Raw genomic sequence first — 21,487 nt, 5'->3', positions numbered from 1 at the left:
AGAACTGAATTACAGACACGTGGCAATAGAACTGACATACAGACACGTGTCTATAGAACTGAATTACAGACACGTGGCAATAGAACTGACATACAGACACGTGGCAATAGAACTGAAATACAGACACGTGGCAATAGAACTGACATACAGACACGTGTCTATAGAACTGAATTACAGACACGTGGCAATAGAACTGACATACAGACACGTGGCAATAGAACTGAAATACAGACACGTGGCAATAGAACTGACATACAGACACGTGTCTATAGAACTGAAATACAGACACGTGTCTATAGAACTGACAAATAGACATGTCTATAAAACTGACATATAGACATGTCTATAGAACTGGCATACAAAACACGTGTTTTATAGAACTGACATACAGTCACGTGTCTATAGAACTGACATACAGTCACGTGCCCATAGCATTGACATACAGACACGTGTCTATAGTACTGACATACAGACACGTGTCTATAAAACTGACATACATACACGTGTCTATAGAATCTAACATACAGACATGTCTATAGAACTGACATACAAACACGTGTCTATAGAAATGGCATACATACATGTCTATAGGATTGACATACAGTCACATGTCTATAGCATTGACATACAGACACGTGTCTTTAGAACTGACATACAGTCACGTGTCTATAGAACTGACATAGAAATACGTGTCTATAGAACTGATATACAGACACGTGTCTATAATATCTGACTTACAGACATATCTATAGAATCTAACATAGAGACACGTGTCTATAGAAATGACAGACACGTACCTCTAGAACGCGTCGCGTCCAAGATTATATAGAGACTTATATAGCGACGTACATGCACGTGTTTGTGTGGCTGCTAATACGTAGTCCAGACTAAAGGCGATTTTATAGTGCTAGCCCACTGAGATACCATGCCGCAGTTTAACATGAATACCCCCACTCAGACGCAGTATTCTAACTACTTGGTCTAGTTCTTGTTTTAACCCCTTAATACTGAGCGCCAGGCAGGGTAAACTTACCATCTTTTGGTCTTTTGGTTTTATGGGACCGGAGATCGAACCCCGACCTTTCGCTCTGAATGAAGTTGATAGGTGCGTATTTAATAAAAGCAATCATGATGCCAAGTGACACAGTATAACATGTTATTTATAAAGTCGACATGAAGCCTGTGTGCACTCTGTCGCAGACTTACCAAGGCCACCCTCAACACTCTCCTTCACAAACGCCGGGAACGGCACATCCTCAACTGGATTATCTCCCTTGACCTGTACAGCTGGGACGTCCACGTTGGCTTTAACGGCGTCACCGTGCACGGCCTTCCCTCTGTCGTCATCAACCTGAACGGCGTCACCGCGCACTGCCTTCCCTCTGTCGGCATCAACCTGTACGGCGTCCCTTACCCCCTCATGCTTGACCTCAACTCCACCATCCTGAACAGCATCCCTCTCCTCTACGACATCATGCTCAGCTACATCCTCATTTTCCTCCTCATCATCAACATCAGCTTTCAGATCACTGTTGATCTTCTTCACATGCTCAGGTCTACTGTTATTGAGATATGTATTGAAATCTGGGCGTGGCGCTAGCGGGGCCACTTTCATTTCTGATTTACTCCACCATTTAGGCAGCTCGTCCGTCTTGTAGAACCTTTTAGAGAATAAGAAGAAACACACTACAGCCGCCACGACCAGAAGCCGCGGCACGATCCGGTACACCTTCCGCATGGTGGGTCCTCAAGTCAAGCGTTGTGCCCTGGGTCCTCAAGTCAAGCGTTGTGCCCTGGGTCCTCGAGTCAAGCGTTGTGCCCTGGGTCCTCAAGTCAAGCGTTGTGCCCTGGGTCCTCGAGTCAAGCGTTGTGCCCTTGGTCCTCAAGTCAAGCGTTGTGCCCTGGGTCCTCAAATCAAGCGTTGTGCCCCGGGGTTGTGTGTGCACGTTGAGCGACTCTCATATACCTTCAAGGGAAATACATTAACAGTGACAGCTGCAACAATACATTGTTTCATATTTCTAAGAAAGTATTTCATATTTCATAACACGTGTCTGTTGTCTCAGTTGAGGCAATGCGCAAGTACATTCGATGCACATGGGTATCAGGTTTCGTCACGAGAGTTGAGTTGCGCATGCGTTATCTGACTGAATGTAAAACTTCAAGTAACAACAATACTGCGTAATAAGATTTAAAATACATCCTGAACGTTAAAATAGATCAACCAATAAACAAACATAAATACTACGCACTTATGCTGCAATGATATGTCAAGCAGTACATTCGTCATGCGTGAGAATCTTTAACTGGTGCTTCCATATCTGCATTTAAACAAGCTCGTTTATTCGAAAAGCACGTGTTATTTGTACGATTTAATCGTTGTAGCCAGTGTACCAGGGCGTGGAGTCATCCCACAGATGACATCCTTACCTTGTCGCTTCTTTTGGCCAGGAATGCACCATGATGTAGAAGACTGGATCCGAGGATGTGGAAGATGCTTGCCCAGGAAGTTCCCGACCAATGCTCGCGCTCCTCTGATGAACATAACTACCACATAGCCTTTGGAGTTAGTCTGTCTTGACGTAGTTATGTTCATCAGAGGAGCACGAGCATTGGTAGGGGACTTCCTGCGCAAGCATCTTCCAACGCCCAACGTGGGGCTCAGCACGTTCATATCAAGTTTGAGCAAAATAAGCCTCAGTACCCTACTATGCGGCCCGGGACGTGCCTTCTATGACTGGGGAGTATGTACCAGGGCGTGGAGTCATCCCACAGATGACATCCTTACTCGGAAATTTGATGGCCCCACGTTGGCCCCACATTGGCCCTACGTTAGGCGCCAGTGTAGCGGCCATAAAATTTCCGAGTCCCGTGATGGGATTCGAACCACGGACCTTCTGATCCGAGGTCGGACGCCTTGTCCACATGATCAAAGAGGTTAACCCCGTCAGCAAGCTGACAAGGTAAGGATGTCATCTGTGGGATGACTCCACGCCCTGGTACAGCCAGTACATACATATACGTGCTTAAATTTATCAAGGAAATTAAAATTTGAAAAACAAGAAGTTTGTCAGTAAACTGTCATTTCGTTACAGAATAGAAATTTACAGTTGAAACAATAGAATGACGTCATAGCTGTACTTTAAGGCACAGTAAAGGCCTGCAAGATTGCTAACTCGAAGTCAAAGGGTAATCAAATATCATTCGAGACATCCGTAGTTCGGGACAAGCGGGGTGCCGATGTCAGATCACAGGGAGCATGCAGGGATCCGGTTCGAGAAAGCGATCTTCGCGCCTGTCGTATTTGGGAAATACTTCTTCTTTGCGCTGAAGTCGCTTTGTGAAACAGGCCCAGCCCATCAATCATTTTAAGTAAAACATCGAGTTATCGGAGTTTGAGTTAACGATTAAAATGTTTTGAAATTATTCGTTCAGTTCAGCACGTGTACAAGTTGGCCGAGACATCAACAGCTGCACCAGCTAACAGCATGTTCACAGCACGACATGGAACACATATTTTGTCATATGAAACGACGTACATGAGTCAAGACAATATTCACGGTGATACGCAATTCAGTGAATACCGAGACGTCAATTTACTGATGAGGAGGAGGAAGTTTTAGTCTATCTTTCTCACCTTGGTCCGACCTGAGGATGACGAGGCTGAGGATTTCCCGTCTGGAGTGCTTAGCGTGTGATGAGGAGGTTTGTGAGCCACGAAGGGATCGACCATACACCATGTGTGACGACAGCTGTCCCCACGATCACCACACTCATTGATCCAAGAACACTCCTCCTCAATAACGATACAGCTATATTCACCTACCACTTTATTACAGGGGGAGTGTTTATCAATACACATGTCCCCGGGCCTGCTGATGAAACAACAAAGCCCCGAAAGCGTAGATAAAGATTTTGCATATGATAACACATGTCTCGCGGCCGAACGCGACATCAATAGCGCCCCGATTCTGTGCTATATAACTACATGCTGTTAAATTTGATAAAGACAAGCCCAGGAAACGTATAGCAGTGGTATGTTGACGTCAGTTGGTCGTCTTTTAACAAGCGTGTGTCGCATACCGCGATTTCATAACCAATCGCTTTTTTGCGACACCGATGTCTCTGGATTACTTGTAAATACGTGATCATTCTATCCCCGCTGTCCTTCCATAACTTATGCTCCTCTTTGTACGGGGGAGCGCACGCGCACTGTTTTCAGTGTAAACTGCAGTACAAGAGAACCTCGATCATATCTACGCCCAGCTCTACCATCGTCAACAATAAAGTATGTCGGAGACACAGAGCTTATACCCCCGTGATTATCCGTGTTAGAGTTGGTCTTAAACAACCCATGTTTGTCGTAACAGGCGATTGAGGAAATGGGGTTCTGACATGGTTCATGCATGTCATTGTGTCCCAACTGATTCGATAGACTCTCGTGATGTCCATCACTTGTTTGTATGGTACGAACACTCGATTATTTACAGACCGCCGTCATATCGCTGGAATATTGATGTGGCGTTAGAATATCGGATAGTCTTTGACTGAAAAAACATAATAACTAATTTATGTCGAAATATATAGTTGGCGATGCTTAAATATTTCCCAGTAGTATATATCACGGCAGCCTGTAAATAATCTGGGCTAAACAAATCAATGGTTGTATATTTTGATCGACGGGATACGAGGTCACGAAATCAACCATGTACGAATTAGCCCGATCAGATCTATCGACAGTCAGTCGAGTCCCGGGCACCTGTTGTAACCCGGATGTCTGTACAACAGAATGTGTGAGACACGTCTTGTTCTAGACTGGGAGTATCTACCCTAGAGCGCTTGCGCTTGGAAGCGTAAGACAGTGTACAAGTTTAGCTGTAGCCGACCTCTCCATACAGCACATCGCAGTGCGGGAAACGTTGACCCAGATCGACGTAACGAGGTTTGCTTGTCGAGAAGATCGGGAAAAGGCCTATACCATATCGCAGTGGGGGACACGTTGACACAGGTTACGTGTAGCGAGATATTAGCACTTTTGGGCAGCGTAAATAATTGACAGGAGTAAATATAGTATCATTAGGGAGGTAATTCTCTTAGAGAAGTATGGATCAAGGTTATCCTGTGTATTGTGTATTAGGTGTTGACCTTGATATCACAACCTTTATACATATCACCATCAATAACGTAGAACTGAACAGTTGCTGTGTGTTGTGCTTAAGTTGCACTTAACAGTCCGTGTGACTTGTACCTTGATGATTGACTTGTTTCAAACATTGAACCTTTAGCTATAATGTGGAAACGGCTTCACTGGTGGTGTAAAGTGTTCAATGTGTGTCAATGTGTGTTTATTCCACGTGTGTTAGTGTAGTGTCTGTCGATCTTTATACTGACAGCGAGTCGTTCTTGTTTTATTCTTAATGCCGAGCACCAGGCAGGGCAACAACAAATACCGTCAAGAGCGGATCCGAGCGGCAGGCAGAGCAAGAAAAATAAATGGTTGTGTGTGTTTGGATTTGTGCGTGCGTGCGTGCGTGCGTGCGTGTGTGTGTAATGCATAGTGTCGTTATCAACACTATCAATTTTGTTGTGCTTTTGTAGATTTTCCCTCAACCTCATGGCAACACACATATTTGCGTAATTAAGCCACGTTCTTCAATGAAATCAAACGCCAGCGGCCAACAGCCTGTGTTGTGTTCACTACCGAGTATGCATATCGATATCAATTCAATACGCCTTCCATTGATCGCGCGACCAGATGGCCGCCACAGAGTCACGTGACAGCGGAGGAACGTGACGATGATTGACAGGTGTCGACAATTCGGGACATGTACACCCGATTTCCTGTGAGGACAGGTATTCGTTTCATGTGTTGCTAACTCAGCCTAATATCTAACTAAAAGTTAACGTTTGATGCAAAAAGAAAGTCAGAAAATGTTTGGATTATGAACAAGTTTGGCAATGCTGTCACATTCTGTTTGAAATTAATCAACATAACTAGAACACGGTCAATGTCAAGCTATGAGAGTTCTCCATGCTGCACTGATAGCGATCTCTCCAATAAACAGCCGCATGTCACGTTGTGTGGGGTGGTCGTTGTCTTGTGTGGGTTATTATACACAGCAGTAATTATGTAAATTGTTGATGAACATTTTTCAGAAGTTAATGGTTGATAAAGCACACAAAAAGAAGATGATTTATTTTATCTATCTGTCCTACTTTGCAGTTTACATAAACACAACATGATTTCAACATAAACACAACATGATTTCAACATAAACACTAAATTTCAACAGAAACACTACATGATGTCAACATAAACACAACATGATTTCAACGTAAACACTACATGATGTCAACATAAACACTACATGATTTCAACATAAACACTACATGATGTCAACATAAACACTACATGATGTCAACATAAACACTACATGATGTCAACATAAACACTACATGATGTCAACATAAACACAACATGATTTCAACGTAAACACTACATGATGTCAACATAAACACAACATGATTTCAACGTAAACACTACATGATTTCAACGTAAAACACAACATGATTTCAACAGAAACACTAAATTTCAACAGAAACACTAAATTTCAACAGAAACACTAAATTTCAACAGAAACACTACATGATGTCAACATAAACACAACATGATTCCAACGTAAACACTACATGATGTCAACATAAACACTACATGATTTCAACGTAAAACACAACATGATTTCAACGTAAACACAACATGATTTCAACGTAAAACACAACATGATTTCAACAGAAACACAACATGATTTCAACATAAACACAACATGATTTCAACGTAAAACACAACATGATTTCAACGTAAACACAACATGATTTCAACGTAAAACACAACATGATTTCAACGTAAACACTACATGATTTCAACGTAAAACACTACATGATTTCAACAGAAACACTACATGATTTCAACATAAACACAACATGATTTCAACATAAACACAACATGATTTCAACGTAAAACACAACATGATTTCAACGTAAACACAACATGATTTCAACGTAAAACACAACATGATTTCAACGTAAACACTACATGATTTCAACGTAAAACACAACATGATTTCAACGTAAACACAACATGATTTCAACGTAAAACACAACATGATTTCAACAGAAACACAACATGATTTCAACGTAAAACACAACATGATTTCAACGTAAAACACAACATGATTTCAACATAAACACAACATGATTTCAACATAAACACAACATGATTTCAACATAAACACAACATGATTTCAACGTAAAACACAACATGATTTCAACGTAAAACACTACATGATTTCAACAGAAACACAACATGATTTCAACATAAACACAACATGATTTCAACATAAACACTAAATTTCAACAGAAACACTACATGATGTCAACATAAACACTACATGATGTCAACATAAACACTACATGATGTCAACATAAACACAACATGATTTCAACGTAAACACTACATGATTTCAACGTAAAACACAACATGATTTCAACATAAACACTACATGATTTCAACATAAAGGTGAACGTGCAAAGTGCTTCCTTGTTAGGATTACGAGACACAAAATAACTTACAATATCACATGTGGATAAAATTGATAAACATAATATAAGGGCAATAACCAGATACTACATATCAAATTGAGGATATAATTGTGAGTGAGAGAGTAATTTTTACTTAACGCCGCATCAGCAATCAGAGAAAATGTCTAATCTGACCATGTGGAAACAACCCTAATAAAAGTGATGCTGAAAATCACTAAAACTTCAGTCAACATCACAGCCAAGGGTAACAACGGACTACAGGGCAAATGTTTCTGACGGGGAGTCCAGTATACGAGTACACACTTTGTTGTACTTCTCTTACTTCTTTAATACTTATTGTTTTTCTTTACAGACCTCAACATTGTATCAGCCGCACAGGCCCTCCCCCACCCCCCACCCCCACCCCCCACCCCCCCCCCCCCCACACCCCCCCCACACCCCGCCATCATCCCCACGCCCACCAACACCACCCCACCCCACCCCACCCCCGTGGAAAAGTCGGCTTACACTCGAGAATACGTGTAATTTTAACGTTAAAATATGATTAAATTACTCATTATATTATAATATCATATATTGTCTGCTTAATTGTCTACACTGTATTGATCCCTCCAGGAAGAACTCCATCACCAGGTCAAGGTATCCACTGTCAGATGCTGGGATACCCGAAGGCCTGGTGTTCACTAAGGTGTCCTGTGACGGTGGCACCAGGGTACTCTGAGAGTGGTCCAGGATTACCATGGCGACACGAAAAGACGCGTGCTATGGCCGGTAACACAAGGTATCCAAGGGATGTAAAAAAGATATCGTGGCTTGTATTTGCAAGTTGTACAATGATTGACTGTGGCTTGTATTTGCAAGTTGTACAATAATTGATTGTGGCTTGTATTTGCAAGTTGTACAATGATTGATTGTGGCTTGTATTTGCAAGTTGTACAATAATTGATTGTAGCTTGTATTTGGAAGTTGTATAATAATTTGACAGAGCGGCCGTTCAGGATAGATTGTGCATTCCATGTTAGACTTAACAGCAGAGAAAAACAATGGCTGAGATTTGACATTCATATCTGATCACGATACAGAGGGAAAGAACCAAAGCCGGGTCTCAATCTGTGAAACTTCTGACTGCCCCACACAATAGGAATATTCGTGTGGTCAAAGCATCGTTGAATTAATTTTAATAAAAATAATTACGTATTGAGCCTACGAAATCATGACACGACCTCAGACACATCGGCAGTGCTGCCGTGAGTACAGAGATATCTAACCCCAGGCTGTGCTGCTATCTGTTACCCACAACACAGTACAGCCCGGGGGTGGGGGTGGGGTCGTCGTCCCCCCAGGCTTTACACCGCGCTCTTGAGATTAGACCACGCCCTTTGTTGTCCATGAAATCTCACACCTCCTTATCAGCTGGTGAAACAATTAGCTCGGCCTACAACCTTGAGAGATGCCGAGTCTGCTCATGGCGTCTTGTACGTCTTGTTGACCAGACTCGTCACAAAGTGTCAAACGCTCCTATCGTTCTGTGTATTAAAAAGTCTTCAGAGAACGAGTATAGCTACCAGAGATGGGATGTCAAAAGTGTGTGAATATTTGACGAGTACAAAACGAATGACGGGCCCTGGAGATGTGTACAGCGTAAAGTGAAGAATCTAAACTTGGTTATGTATTCGGGGTGGAAGGTGGAAATATTCAGATCATATTCAGTATACCCTCCACCCCCACCCTACCCCCAGCCCCCGCCCCCGCAAATATAAGCTACATCACATTCCGTATATAGATCGCAATTCGTTTTTTTGTTAACGGGAAGTATAATCGCAGTAAAGGGTTTTTAACGACACTGTGGACTGTTGATCTCACAGCAGGGCTACAAACCCTATACTTGGTGACTGACGTCATCAACGTTGCAACATGCACCTGCTGTTGATGTTGTCCCGTGAGAGTTGTAGGGGACCCATCTTCCTGATGGATGACTCAGAACCTTTCATGTAAGCAACTTGGTGTCCTGACACATGACATTCCTTTAAACGCGAATAAAAACATAAAGCCGGCATAACAGTGTCTGTATCACTGTGTTTCAGTTTGTGGAAGTCATGCGTGTCAAGCGTTCACCTCTCTGGTGCCTACAAACCACGAATCATAATACTGGAGAATACTGGATTCGAAATCAAGTTCATAAGATCCTGGCACTCGCAAGGGACGTAACTGCACACAGTGATATGCGTGAACGTAGACAACTGGGTGACGTTCTATAAAACAACCTCAGCTCTGTACACAGGCACTGGGAGCAATCCGTGCCTCCTCCATGAAGACATCGTATTTCAGGAGTGGAAGACCAGACTTCCAGCGTCGGCGAAGTTGCACCCCGGGGGGCCGTAGCGTTGTCGATGTCAAAGGGCAAAAAGTGAAATCATATATTTTAAAAAAATAAAGTTTCGGTTTTCATCAAGTTCATCTACTGGAATACCTTGTTCGGTGAGTATGTTGAGGTATGATGCGACTATGCACTAGTTAGCTTGGCGTATTAAGTTACCATTTTTAATTTGAAATACAGGGGCCGGCACTGGGGCATATTATTCATACGCAGAGAAATTCAAGGAGCTGTTCAAGTTGTCTGCAAAGCTTGGAAGTTAAACATCAATATATAGATTCTACAGAGTGATACATACTCACCGATAAAAGAAACGCGAATACCATACACGTTGGTTAATAAATACATAATTACTCGCATTCAAAAGATGTCAGATTGGTTCGATGCACAAACGAGTGAGTGAGTTAATTTAAAGTCACATCGGCAATATTTCAGCCATATCGTGACTTGAACAAGTTATGCATTGATATTATAGATATATTTATATAAAAACTGTCAACGACGGCCAGTACAACAAGTATTTGTCACAAAGTGACGAAATGTCCCCCGCCTGTATATACACCCTAGTACCAAATATGAAGACAATCCAGAGATTAGTTCTTGAGATATCGCGGCAACACCGTTTTCCAACTCCAAAAGCAGATATGCCTGCTGTGACCTTGATAATGGGTTCAAGGACACCATAACCGACTGGTGTCTGCGGAGTCTGTATATACCCCATAGTTCCAAATATGAAGACAATCCAGTGTTTAGTTCTTGAGATATCGCGGCAACAAACAGGTGGGACGTACGGACGTACATACGGACGGTCGTGAATACTATATCCCCTGCTTCCGCGCGGCGGGGGACAACAATGCACACACGAACAAACTGGTGCAGAACAGACGCTCATGACATCACCTGTGACGTCATAGATCATGACTCGAGATGCACCATTTGTCTCGTGTTGGATTAGCATGTAAAGTTTGTAGATCAGCAGCACGTGATAAGAAGAAAGTCAATCTGAGGTGACACTTGACGGATGGCTGTTTTTGTCATTAAGTGGTACACATAGGAAACATCTGTTCTTAACGTACATACTTCTTTATATGTTTCGCCGGTGAGCATACTTACCTGTCGGGGACACCTGGTGACCAGCTGTGATGTACGTACTACCCAGTCTACCATCACATCAATATAGTAATCAGCGTTGAAAGGGGAATCACGTGGTGTCATTCATTCAGATCCCGTTATAGTTGCCGGTAACGTATGGCACAGTGTGGTTCTACTGCACGTGACTAACTGTTTGTATACTGAACAACAAAAGTTCCTGTGACACTGAATAAGATTTAATGCAAAGTTATGTTTTTTACCAAATCTGAAACATTTTCGGTTTGCAACAGATTAAGACTCATGTAAGTGTTCAAATGGTTTATTTGCCATACTGACTTCAGAAAATGCGTGATTTCATAAAAAAAAAACACCATATGAACATGCCAAAACGTCAATTTACAAATCACAATGATTGACGTAACGTTCACCTCGACGTCGGTACACTCGAACCCGTCCATCGCTGTGGCTGAGGTGAAAACGAGACTCGCCAGTGAATAGAACTTGTCCCCCCACTGCATGGCCGTCCAGCGTAGACGCTGTCTGCACCACTGTAGACGTGCTTGACGGTGGTTTCCTGTAAAAAATGGGACGTCTGGCGGGTCTTCTGGCGACAATCCCTGCACATCTGAGGCGGCGACGTACGGTTTGTGAAGATATTCGTCGAAGGCCAGGGATGCTTCTTGCAGTCACTGTTGCTGGCTTGAATCGATTTGGTAGGTGTGTTGTTCGAATCCAGTTGGCTTGTCGATTATTGGTTACGCGTTGCCTGCCACTCCGAGGATGGTCTCTGACTGCATTCGTCTGTTGCCAACGTTGCCATAAATACCAAATGGTGTTTTTGTGGACGTTAAATTGTCTTGCAACATCACGTTGACTCGATCCTGCTTCAAGCATACCAATGGCTCGCAGACGCTCATTTTCGGACAGGCGTAGCATTTCGTAATGTTGAATAAGTGCGTAATTTTTTTGTTTTTCTGAGTGGTTGTTGTCAGCACGATGCTAAACAATGCATATGGAATCCCGTTGACGCACATGTTTTATACCCATTCTTGGGTAGTGAAATGCATGGGGTTTGCATAAAAGTCAACTTTTGCATGGAATGCATGCTTTTCAGTAGCATTTGCGTTTTTGTGACTTGATTCCATACATGTACTACAATATTGAAAACCACAAATACACTAAAATATTGATGTCACAGGAACTTTTGTTGTTGAGTATATTTAAAGATGAATCAGGCAATGTGTACCACTGTAACCTATGTAACGAGGTTAAATAGTTTCCTAATCGTCACTGATGTGGGACTCGACGTCAATACAGCTCCACAGGCTGGCGAAAACGGCAAAGAAAACAATAGAAACAGTTCAGTGTTATGGATTTAAGCACGTTACACGTAACATTCATAAATGAATAGTTCAAACATAAATAGAATACATCGCTTAAAAAACCCCATATAATTCATATGTAACATATGTCATTGGTATATCGATCACTTAAATAAATATCAATCACTCAGAAACAAATGTTGGAGAAAAAAATAGCCCATTCTGCTCAATCAATTTTTCAAATTCAAGTTCAAGTACCTGTATAGGTCAATCACAGATGCTGTAACCACACGTAGCTAACATATCGATCACTTACAAAACGTTTGGAATGGGTTTATATAAATTAGAATCACGAACTGGACTGGCGCATTAGATCGCACTCCAAGAAAACTTCTGCATTGCTTTATTCTTTAAAATCGAATCTGTTTTAACTTGTCTGCTGTTGGGCGTCTTTGATATGTTATCTTTGAAAATCAATAATTTGTGTTTTGTAAGCACAACTTAACATTTCCAACATCGTAGGGGTCACGTGGTTTCAGATTCATTTCTACCCCAGTCTTCATGGAACCAATTTAATTTTGCACATAATCACTCAATCACAGATTACCTAGCACAAACTGTTGCAGAAAAAAGGGATGGTTAAATAGACATTAACAAATTTCTTTTATTTTTCACTTACATTGAAAATAACAAAATTCGGTATACCTTCTTTGCCCGCCGGTTTATATATCCTCGGGGGTTTCCAAATCTAAGTTCCTACACATGTCCTTACAGTTGTACTACAATATATTGCAATTATCACTTATGAAACAGCAAAATACTCAGAGAAAATTATATATATCTAGTACCAATCAATAGATATTACTTGAAATTTTATTTCTATTTCATTCCAAAACCACTTTGCCTGCAACAGATAATGACAACAGAATCCGTGTCACCCATCACGTACATTGTACATCGCAATGTCTGCGCCTTGACCGGAAACGTCGAAAACACCACTGCGCATGATAATATAGATTTAATTCACATTTGTTTGAGACAACTGTTTTGATATCGATCTCACATTCTTGAAAAATAATCTATGTGAAAAAAATTGAAATTCCGTTGAAATATGTATCGTGTGAGATTGATAACAGGATCGAGCGTAAGGAAGAGAATATATGGATGTCAACTTCTTTATTATTAAGAACACACCGTTTCGGAGTATATGCTTACGCCTTCATCATTCACATTTACCTGATGAAGGAGTAAGTATATACTCCAAAACGTTGTATTCCTGATGCACGCTCCATTCTGAAACAAGATTTCATTAACATGTAGATTATGCCCCTTCCCCAAAACTCCACGCAGCGATTACAGGCTCCTCACCAGGTGAGGAGCTTGATAGTGAAGCACGCGGTGTTGTGAGCTATCTTGAAACATGTTCTTTTTATCGACTGTAGTATTTTTCAGGGGAGACAACTGATCACAACCGCCCGATTCGCGTCTTATATTACAAGCTAATTATACATGGTCTGTTCGCGAGTTAAAAGACTGCCTGTGACACTTGGATACAAGGACATCGACTCAGCGCATATATGGTCAGTTGAGTGATCATGTCTGACATGTATAATATAGACAGAACCCAGCTACCGTAATGTTAACGATATAAATTCCTATCCTTTGAACACCTGTCTTCGCATATCTGCATATTTGTTTCCCTCAATTGCAAGACATTTGTAACTTGTTCCAGTAAAACAGGCTTGATGTTTTTTAGGAAATCAAATGGTTGCTCCCACAGCAAAGAATGGTTGATTTTACCTACTTCACAGTTTAAAGTTGCCACTGTAGTGGCGTTTTCAAAGTTGTGATTTAGAAAGTTTCAATATGACATCACATAACATCTTGTACTTACAGTTAATATAATATGAGCACACTGTTATCTTCATACACAGTAAACATCGTGTCATGGCCTCATCTAATGTTATAACCAAAGAATGTTAGAAAAGTAAGTATAAATATTTAGCTTTAATTGATTAATATTTTGAATATTCAGATTAATATCATGATGTTCCACATATCCCCTGACTATAGACTGAGCTGAGCTTGTAACTCGCTTTATTTCTTTATACATATGGTATCAAGCACCACCTCGCAGGCTTTGGAGTGAGTGACTGAGTATGGTTTTAGCAATATTCCAGCAATATCACGGCGGGGGACACAAGAAAAGGGCTTCACACATTGTACCCATGTCGGGAATCGAACCCGGGTCTTCTGCGTGACGAGCGAACGCTTTAACCACTAGGCTACCCGACCGCCCCCGAAGGCTTTGGACGTCTTAATGCCGGCTAAATATGGGTTATACTAATTCAGTGAGTGAGTTGATTGGGTTTAACGCCGCTTTTGACAGTTTTCCAGTTATATCGCGGCGTGTGAGCTTAATGTGGGAGGAAAGCCCGAAGTGATGCAGGTCTCAGACGTTTACCACTTTGGTGAAACCCTTGAGCACGGTTATGGAGCCGACACACCTAGAAACATAATTGGGGAGAACCGGGATTCGAACCCACAATCATAGGTTTCTGACGTGTCCAAGGGACCCAAATCTGCACAGCGAAATATATTTTCAGATTGCCGAGGATTTCTTACCTGAAGGCTTCGTCCGTGGTGACATCGTGAACAAAGACGAGAGGCACATCATGCGTGGTACTGACCGGCAATTACAGAACTGAGTGGTCAGTGGGTTGTGGACGGAACGTTTACAATTGTCAAACAGCCGTTTCATCAACTGCTGACCATTCATGCTTTTGTCCGTGCCGGCAGTAATCTCAAGTTGATGCCTCTTGTGTTTGTCATAATGTCAAGGTCATGGTCTTGAAGAAGCGTTCAGAGCTTCTCCCCAACAATCAACACGTGAAGACCTTCACCCTGGACTTTGAACAGACTGCATGGGAGGCAACAGGTAAAACACTCCTAGATGCCCGCATCCGTGGATGTCTGGGCCACCGAACTCAAGCAGGCAGTCTGGCGGAAATGTCAGGAAATTGGACTACAGGTATACGATATATTTCATATTTAGTTTAGTAAGTGTGAAATAAATAGCAATGTCATATACATGTTACATAAATATAAAACGAAAAAATAATTGTTTACTTTTAGGGGCCTACATGGAGGAGTGAGTGAGTGAGTGAGTATGGTTTTACGCCGCTTTTAGCAATATTCCAGCTATATCACAGCGGGGGACACCAGAAATGGGCTTCACACATTGTACCCATGTGAATCGAACCCGGGTCTTTGGCGTGACGAGCGAACGCTTCAACCACTAGGCTACCCGACCGCCCCCTTACATGGAGGACGATGCCATCCAGAAGGTTATACGGAAGATCATGGCACCCCACTTCCTACCAGCAGCCGACATCACGAGGATGTTCCTGAGGATAACGGAGCGTGTCCCGGCCCATGGAAGACTTCGTCCCACCTTCTATCCCTGACCCTGGTCTGTGTTCAACATTGCTGTCAGGACGAACAACTTTGTACAGATAATAATACCAATAAGACACATACAAATAAGCACAAAAACAATAAACTATAATTAACAATAAACATGTTTTATTACACATCCAAAATTCTGTTTTCTTTTGTTATAGGTTGGCACCGACGTATGAAAACGTATGAAAACCTCTGCATTGCTTTATTCTTTAAAATCGAATCTGTTTTAACTTGTCTGCTGTTGGGCGTCTTTGATATGTTATCTTTGAAAATCAATAATTTGTGTTTTGTAAGCACAACTTAACATTTCCAACATCGTAGGGGTCACGTGGTTTCAGATTCATTTCTACCCCAGTCTTCATGGAACCAATTTAATTTTGCACATAATCACTCAATCACAGATTACCTAGCACAAACTGTTGCAGACAAAAGGGATGGTTAAATAGACATTAACAAATTTCGCAACAGTTCTTTTATTTTTCACTTACATTGAAAATAACAAAATTCGGTATACCTTCTTTGCCCGCCGGTTTATATATCCTCAGGGGTTTCCAAATCTAAGTTCCTACACATGCCCTTACAGTTGTACTACAATATATTGCAATTATCACTTATGAAACAGCAAAATACTCAGAGAAAATGATATATATCTAGTACCAATCAATAGATATTACTTGAAATTTTATTTCTATTTCATTCCAAAACCACTTTGCCTGCAACAGATAATGACAACAGAATCCGTGTCACCCATCACGTACATTGTACATCGCAATGTCTGCGCCTTGACCGGAAACGCCGAAAACACCACTGCGCATGATAATATAGATTTAATTCACATTTGTTTGAGACAACTGTTTTGATATCGATCTCACATTCTTGAAAAATAATCTATGTGAAAAAAATTGAAATTCCGTTGAAATATGTATCGTGTGAGATTGATAACAGGATCGAGCGTAAGGAAGAGAATATATGGATGTCAACTTCTTTATTATGAAGAACACACCGTTTCGGAGTATATGCTTACGCCTTCATCATTCACATTTACCTGATGAAGGAGTAAGTATATACTCCAAAACGTTGTATTCCTGATGCACGCTCCATTCTGAAACAAGATTTCATTAACATGTAGATTATGCCCCTTCCCCAAAACTCCACGCAGCGATTACAGGCTCCTCCCCAGGTGAGGAACTTGATAGTGAAGCACGCGGTGTTGTGAGCTATCTTGAAACATGTTCTTTTTATCGACTGTAGTATTTTTCAGGGGAGACAACTGATCACAACCGCCCGATTCGCGTCTTATATTACAAGCTAATTATACATGGTCTGTTCGCGAGTTAAAAGACTGCCTGTGACACTTGGATACAAGGACATCGACTCAGCGCATATATGGTCAGTTGAGTGATCATGTCTGACATGTATAATATAGACAGAACCCAGCTACCGTAATGTTAACGATATAAATTCCTATCCTTTGAACACCTGTCTTCGCATATCTGCATATTTGTTTCCCTCAATTGCAAGACATTTGTAACTTGTTCCAGTAAAACAGGCTTGATGTTTTTTAGGAAATCAAATGGTTGCTCCCACAGCAAAGAATGGTTGATTTTACCTACTTCACAGTTTAAAGTTGCCACTGTAGTGGCGTTTTCAAAGTTGTGATTTAGAAAGTTTCAATATGACATCACATAACATCTTGTACTTACAGTTAATATAAGATGAGCACACTGTTATCTTCATACACAGTAAACATCGTGTCATGGCCTAATCTAATGTTATAACCAAAGAATGTTAGAAAAGTAAGTAACAAATATTTAGCTTTAATTGATTAATATTTTGAATATTCAGATTAATATCATGATGTTCCACATATCCCCTGACTATAGACTGAGCTGAGCTTGTAACTCGCTTTATTTCTTTATACATATGGTATCAAGCACCACCTCGCAGGCTTTGGAGTGAGTGACTGAGTATGGTTTTAGCAATATTCCAGCAATATCACGGCGGGGGACACAAGAAAAGGGCTTCACACATTGTACCCATGTCGGGAATCGAACCCGGGTCTTCTGCGTGACGAGCGAACGCTTTAACCACTAGGCTACCCGACCGCCCCCGCAGGCCTTGGACGTCTTAATGCCGGCTAAATATGGGTTATACTAATTCAGTGAGTAAGTTGATTGGGTTTAACGCCGCTTTTGACAGTATTCCAGTTATATCGCGGCGTGTGAGCTTAATGTGGGAGGAAAGCCCGAAGTGATGCAGGTCTCAGACGTTTACCACTTTGGTGAAACCCTTGAGCACGGTTATGGAGCCGACACACCTAGAAACATAATTGGGGAGAACCGGGATTCGAACCCACAATCATAGGTTTCTGACGTGTCCAAGGGACGCAAATCTGCACAGCGAAATATATTTTCAGATTGCCGAGGATTTCTTACCTGAAGGCTTCGTCCGTGGTGACATCGTGAACAAAGACGAGAGGCACATCATGCGTGGTACTGACCGGCAAATACAGCACTGAGTGGTCAGTGGGTTGTGGACGGAACGTTTACAATTGTCAAACAGCCGTTTCATCAACTGCTGACCATTCATGCTTTTGTCCGTGCCGGCAGTAATCTCAAGTTGATGCCTCTTGTGTTTGTCATAATGTCAAGGTCATGGTCTTGAAGAAGCGTTCAGAGCTTCTCCCCAACAATCAACACGTGAAGACCTTCACCCTGGACTTTGAACAGACTGCATGGGAGGCAACAGGTAAAACACTCCTAGATGCCCGCATCCGTGGATGTCTGGGCCACCGAACTCAAGCAGGCAGTCTGGCGGAAATGTCAGGAAATTGGACTACAGGTATACGATATATTTCATATTTAGTTTAGTAAGTGTGAAATAAATAGCAATGTCATATACATGTTACATAAATATAAAACGAAAAAATAATTGTTTACTTTTAGGGGCCTACATGGAGGAGTGAGTGAGTGAGTGAGTATGGTTTTACGCCGCTTTTAGCAATATTCCAGCTATATCACAGCGGGGGACACCAGAAATGGGCTTCACACATTGTACCCATGTGAATCGAACCCGGGTCTTTGGCGTGACGAGCGAACGCTTCAACCACTAGGCTACCCGACCGCCCCCTTACATGGAGGACGATGCCATCCAGAAGGTTATACGGAAGATCATGGCACCCCACTTCCTACCAGCAGCCGACATCACGAGGATGTTCCTGAGGATAACGGAGCGTGTCCCGGCCCATGGAAGACTTCATCCCACCTTCTATCCCTGACCCTGGTCTGTGTTCAACATTGCTGTCAGGACGAACAACTTTGTACAGATAATAATACCAATAAGACACATACAAATAAGCACAAAAACAATAAACTATAATTAACAATAAACATGTTTTATTACACATACAAATTTGTTTTCTTTCGTTATAGGTTGGCACCGACGTATGAATACCATGGGACCCTGGTGATCTACAGACAGAACCCAGAGAGGCCAGTCTGTTGCCTCTTCAATCAGGGCTAAGTCAGGAGGGCTAAGTCAGGAGGACGACTCCGCGCGTATCTGAGATAACCCTCCACATCTCGTCAAGTTGGTTGGTTGGGTTGTTGTTGTTGTTGTTGTTGTTTAACGCCGCACTCAGCAATATTCCAGCTATATGACGGCGGTCTGTAAATAATCGTGTCTGGGCCAGACAATCCAGTGATTAATATCATGAGCATCGATCCACGCAATTGGGATCGATGACATGCATCAACCAAGTAACCACCCGATCCAGTTAGTCGCCTTTTACGACAAGCATAGTCACCTTTTACGGCAAGCATGGGTTGCTGAAGACCTATTCTACCCTGGAATATTCATGGGTCACAGCTCGTCAGGATGAAATCTTTGACGTTCGTCGGCGATACAAAGATGGAGACCTCTCCCTTAGTCAGCTACTATCACAATGTTCGGTGGTACATGGGCCGATATTGTAAACACGAGATGAAGATGACAATTATGAAGAACTGTATATAAACCGAGGGGCAAGAAAAACGCCACCAAATACATAATGGTCGTCAGTTTTCAACACATTTGCCAATCAGCACGAAAACAGTTGGGAACACATAGCTGGAATGCAGCTTACCTATTCCCTGTGAATATGTGCACGTGCTTCGCGTGATTTGCGAGAAAAGTGAATTTAATCACTATAAAATGCGAAATGTGCACAAAGTTACCCGTATGAAATTCTGGTATAAAACATGAGCAGGATTGAACTCTCTCATCACATGAAACCGTTTAAAACAACGAACATGCCTCGACTAACCGCAGAGCAGAGGGGGAGAGCCATCGGTATGTTGCAAATGGGAGCGATGGAGGAGCACGTTGCCAGGACCATGGGCTGCTTCTAGTGCACCATCGCCAGACTTGTCACACGTCACAGGCAAACTCGCAGTACTGTTGCTAGACGACTCCGCTGGTATGGTCTCCATATACTACATCAATCGTTCTTATCGTTATTAAAAACAGAGGTGCCTTTTTCGCCTGCACCACTAAATACAACACAGAAGTAAACATTTTTTCTGAATATTGTTATGAATTCCCTTTACAATTTTTTTGTTAGTATAACCTTACAAGAAACTGATTCATGCTTTGTTAGCCTATCCCATTCAGATGTTGTGGTGTCAGCTTTTCACATATGAATGGGATAGTTTCCAGCCCCCGCCCCCCCCCAAAAAAAAGAAACACAAAAAAACCTTATGTTTTAAACGTTTATATGTGTGTTCACCGGTCCATATGATTTTTTTTTTTTTAAGGACGACAAAGCCACATCGTCTTCTAGGATTCCATAATTGTGATATTGTGAAACTGGTTCAAGGATTCCATAACTGCGACCATTTCTGATGGTATACCGTGACACTATCATCTATTACAGTCATACATGTGCCAGCGGCTGAGCAGGAGGAACTGGACTCTGATGTGCAGTGTAAGTAAAAATGAAATGTCAACAGCCTGGTAAATATGTAGACTGTGATGGGCATGTGTAGACCACAAGACAGAATAATTGTGTTTTATAAATGCACATGTATTTTATTGTCCTGGCAGTGTTTATATACATATCTACGATCGATCGAAGAGACTTATTTGTGTACTGATACACACGAACGAAACATTTCAGTGATTCCTAAAAAGAAAGACACAAGGAACATAATCTCCAAGGACTCGGGTAATTATACAAGTTCATCAAATCTACCTAAAACATTAATTCTATTAATAGGTTCTTAGAATAAGGCGACTAACGGGATTGGGTGGTCAGGCTCGCTGACGTGGTTGATACATGTCGTCGTATCCCATGCTCATGATATCAATCACTGGATTGTCTGGTTCAGACTCGATGATATTTAGACCGCCGTCATATAGCTGGAATATTGCCGAGTGCGGCATAAAACAACCAACCAACCCAGTGATATTTTGATGCAACTTAATGTAACTATCGGTACCATGTAGTCAACTGATGTTTTCATAGCCTAATATTATACACATGTAGTTTTCCACAGTGGCAAGAGTTCCACCTGGCAAAGGCAGGGTTTGGTTTGTTGTTTTACGCCGCACTCAGCAATATTCCAGCAAAATGACGGGGGTCTGTAAATAATCGAGT

At 41.9% G+C, this 21,487-nt stretch overlaps 1 protein-coding gene across 1 annotated transcript in view; it reads right to left on the bottom strand.

Moving 5' to 3' along the window:
- LOC124126879 (polypeptide N-acetylgalactosaminyltransferase 5-like) overlaps positions 1–3,788 on the bottom strand; it is a 44,432-nt gene extending 40,644 nt beyond the window's left edge. The window contains exons 1-2 of the mRNA XM_048391427.1: positions 3,638–3,788; positions 1,207–1,966 (exon numbers count right to left, since the gene is read on the bottom strand). Of these exons, the coding sequence (XP_048247384.1) occupies positions 1,207–1,738 (532 nt within the window). The 5' untranslated portion in view covers positions 1,739–1,966; positions 3,638–3,788. The remainder of the gene's footprint in view (positions 1–1,206; positions 1,967–3,637) is intronic.
- Positions 3,789–21,487: the final 17,699 nt, after the last annotated feature.

The sequence above is a fragment of the Haliotis rufescens genome, unplaced genomic scaffold (genome assembly GCF_023055435.1).
Source record: "Haliotis rufescens isolate VD_foot unplaced genomic scaffold, xgHalRufe1.0.p SCAF_9, whole genome shotgun sequence".
NCBI lineage: Eukaryota > Metazoa > Mollusca > Gastropoda > Lepetellida > Haliotidae > Haliotis > Haliotis rufescens.
Note: the sequence above shows the minus strand (reverse complement) of the source record. Positions and strands in the feature narration are given on the sequence as shown.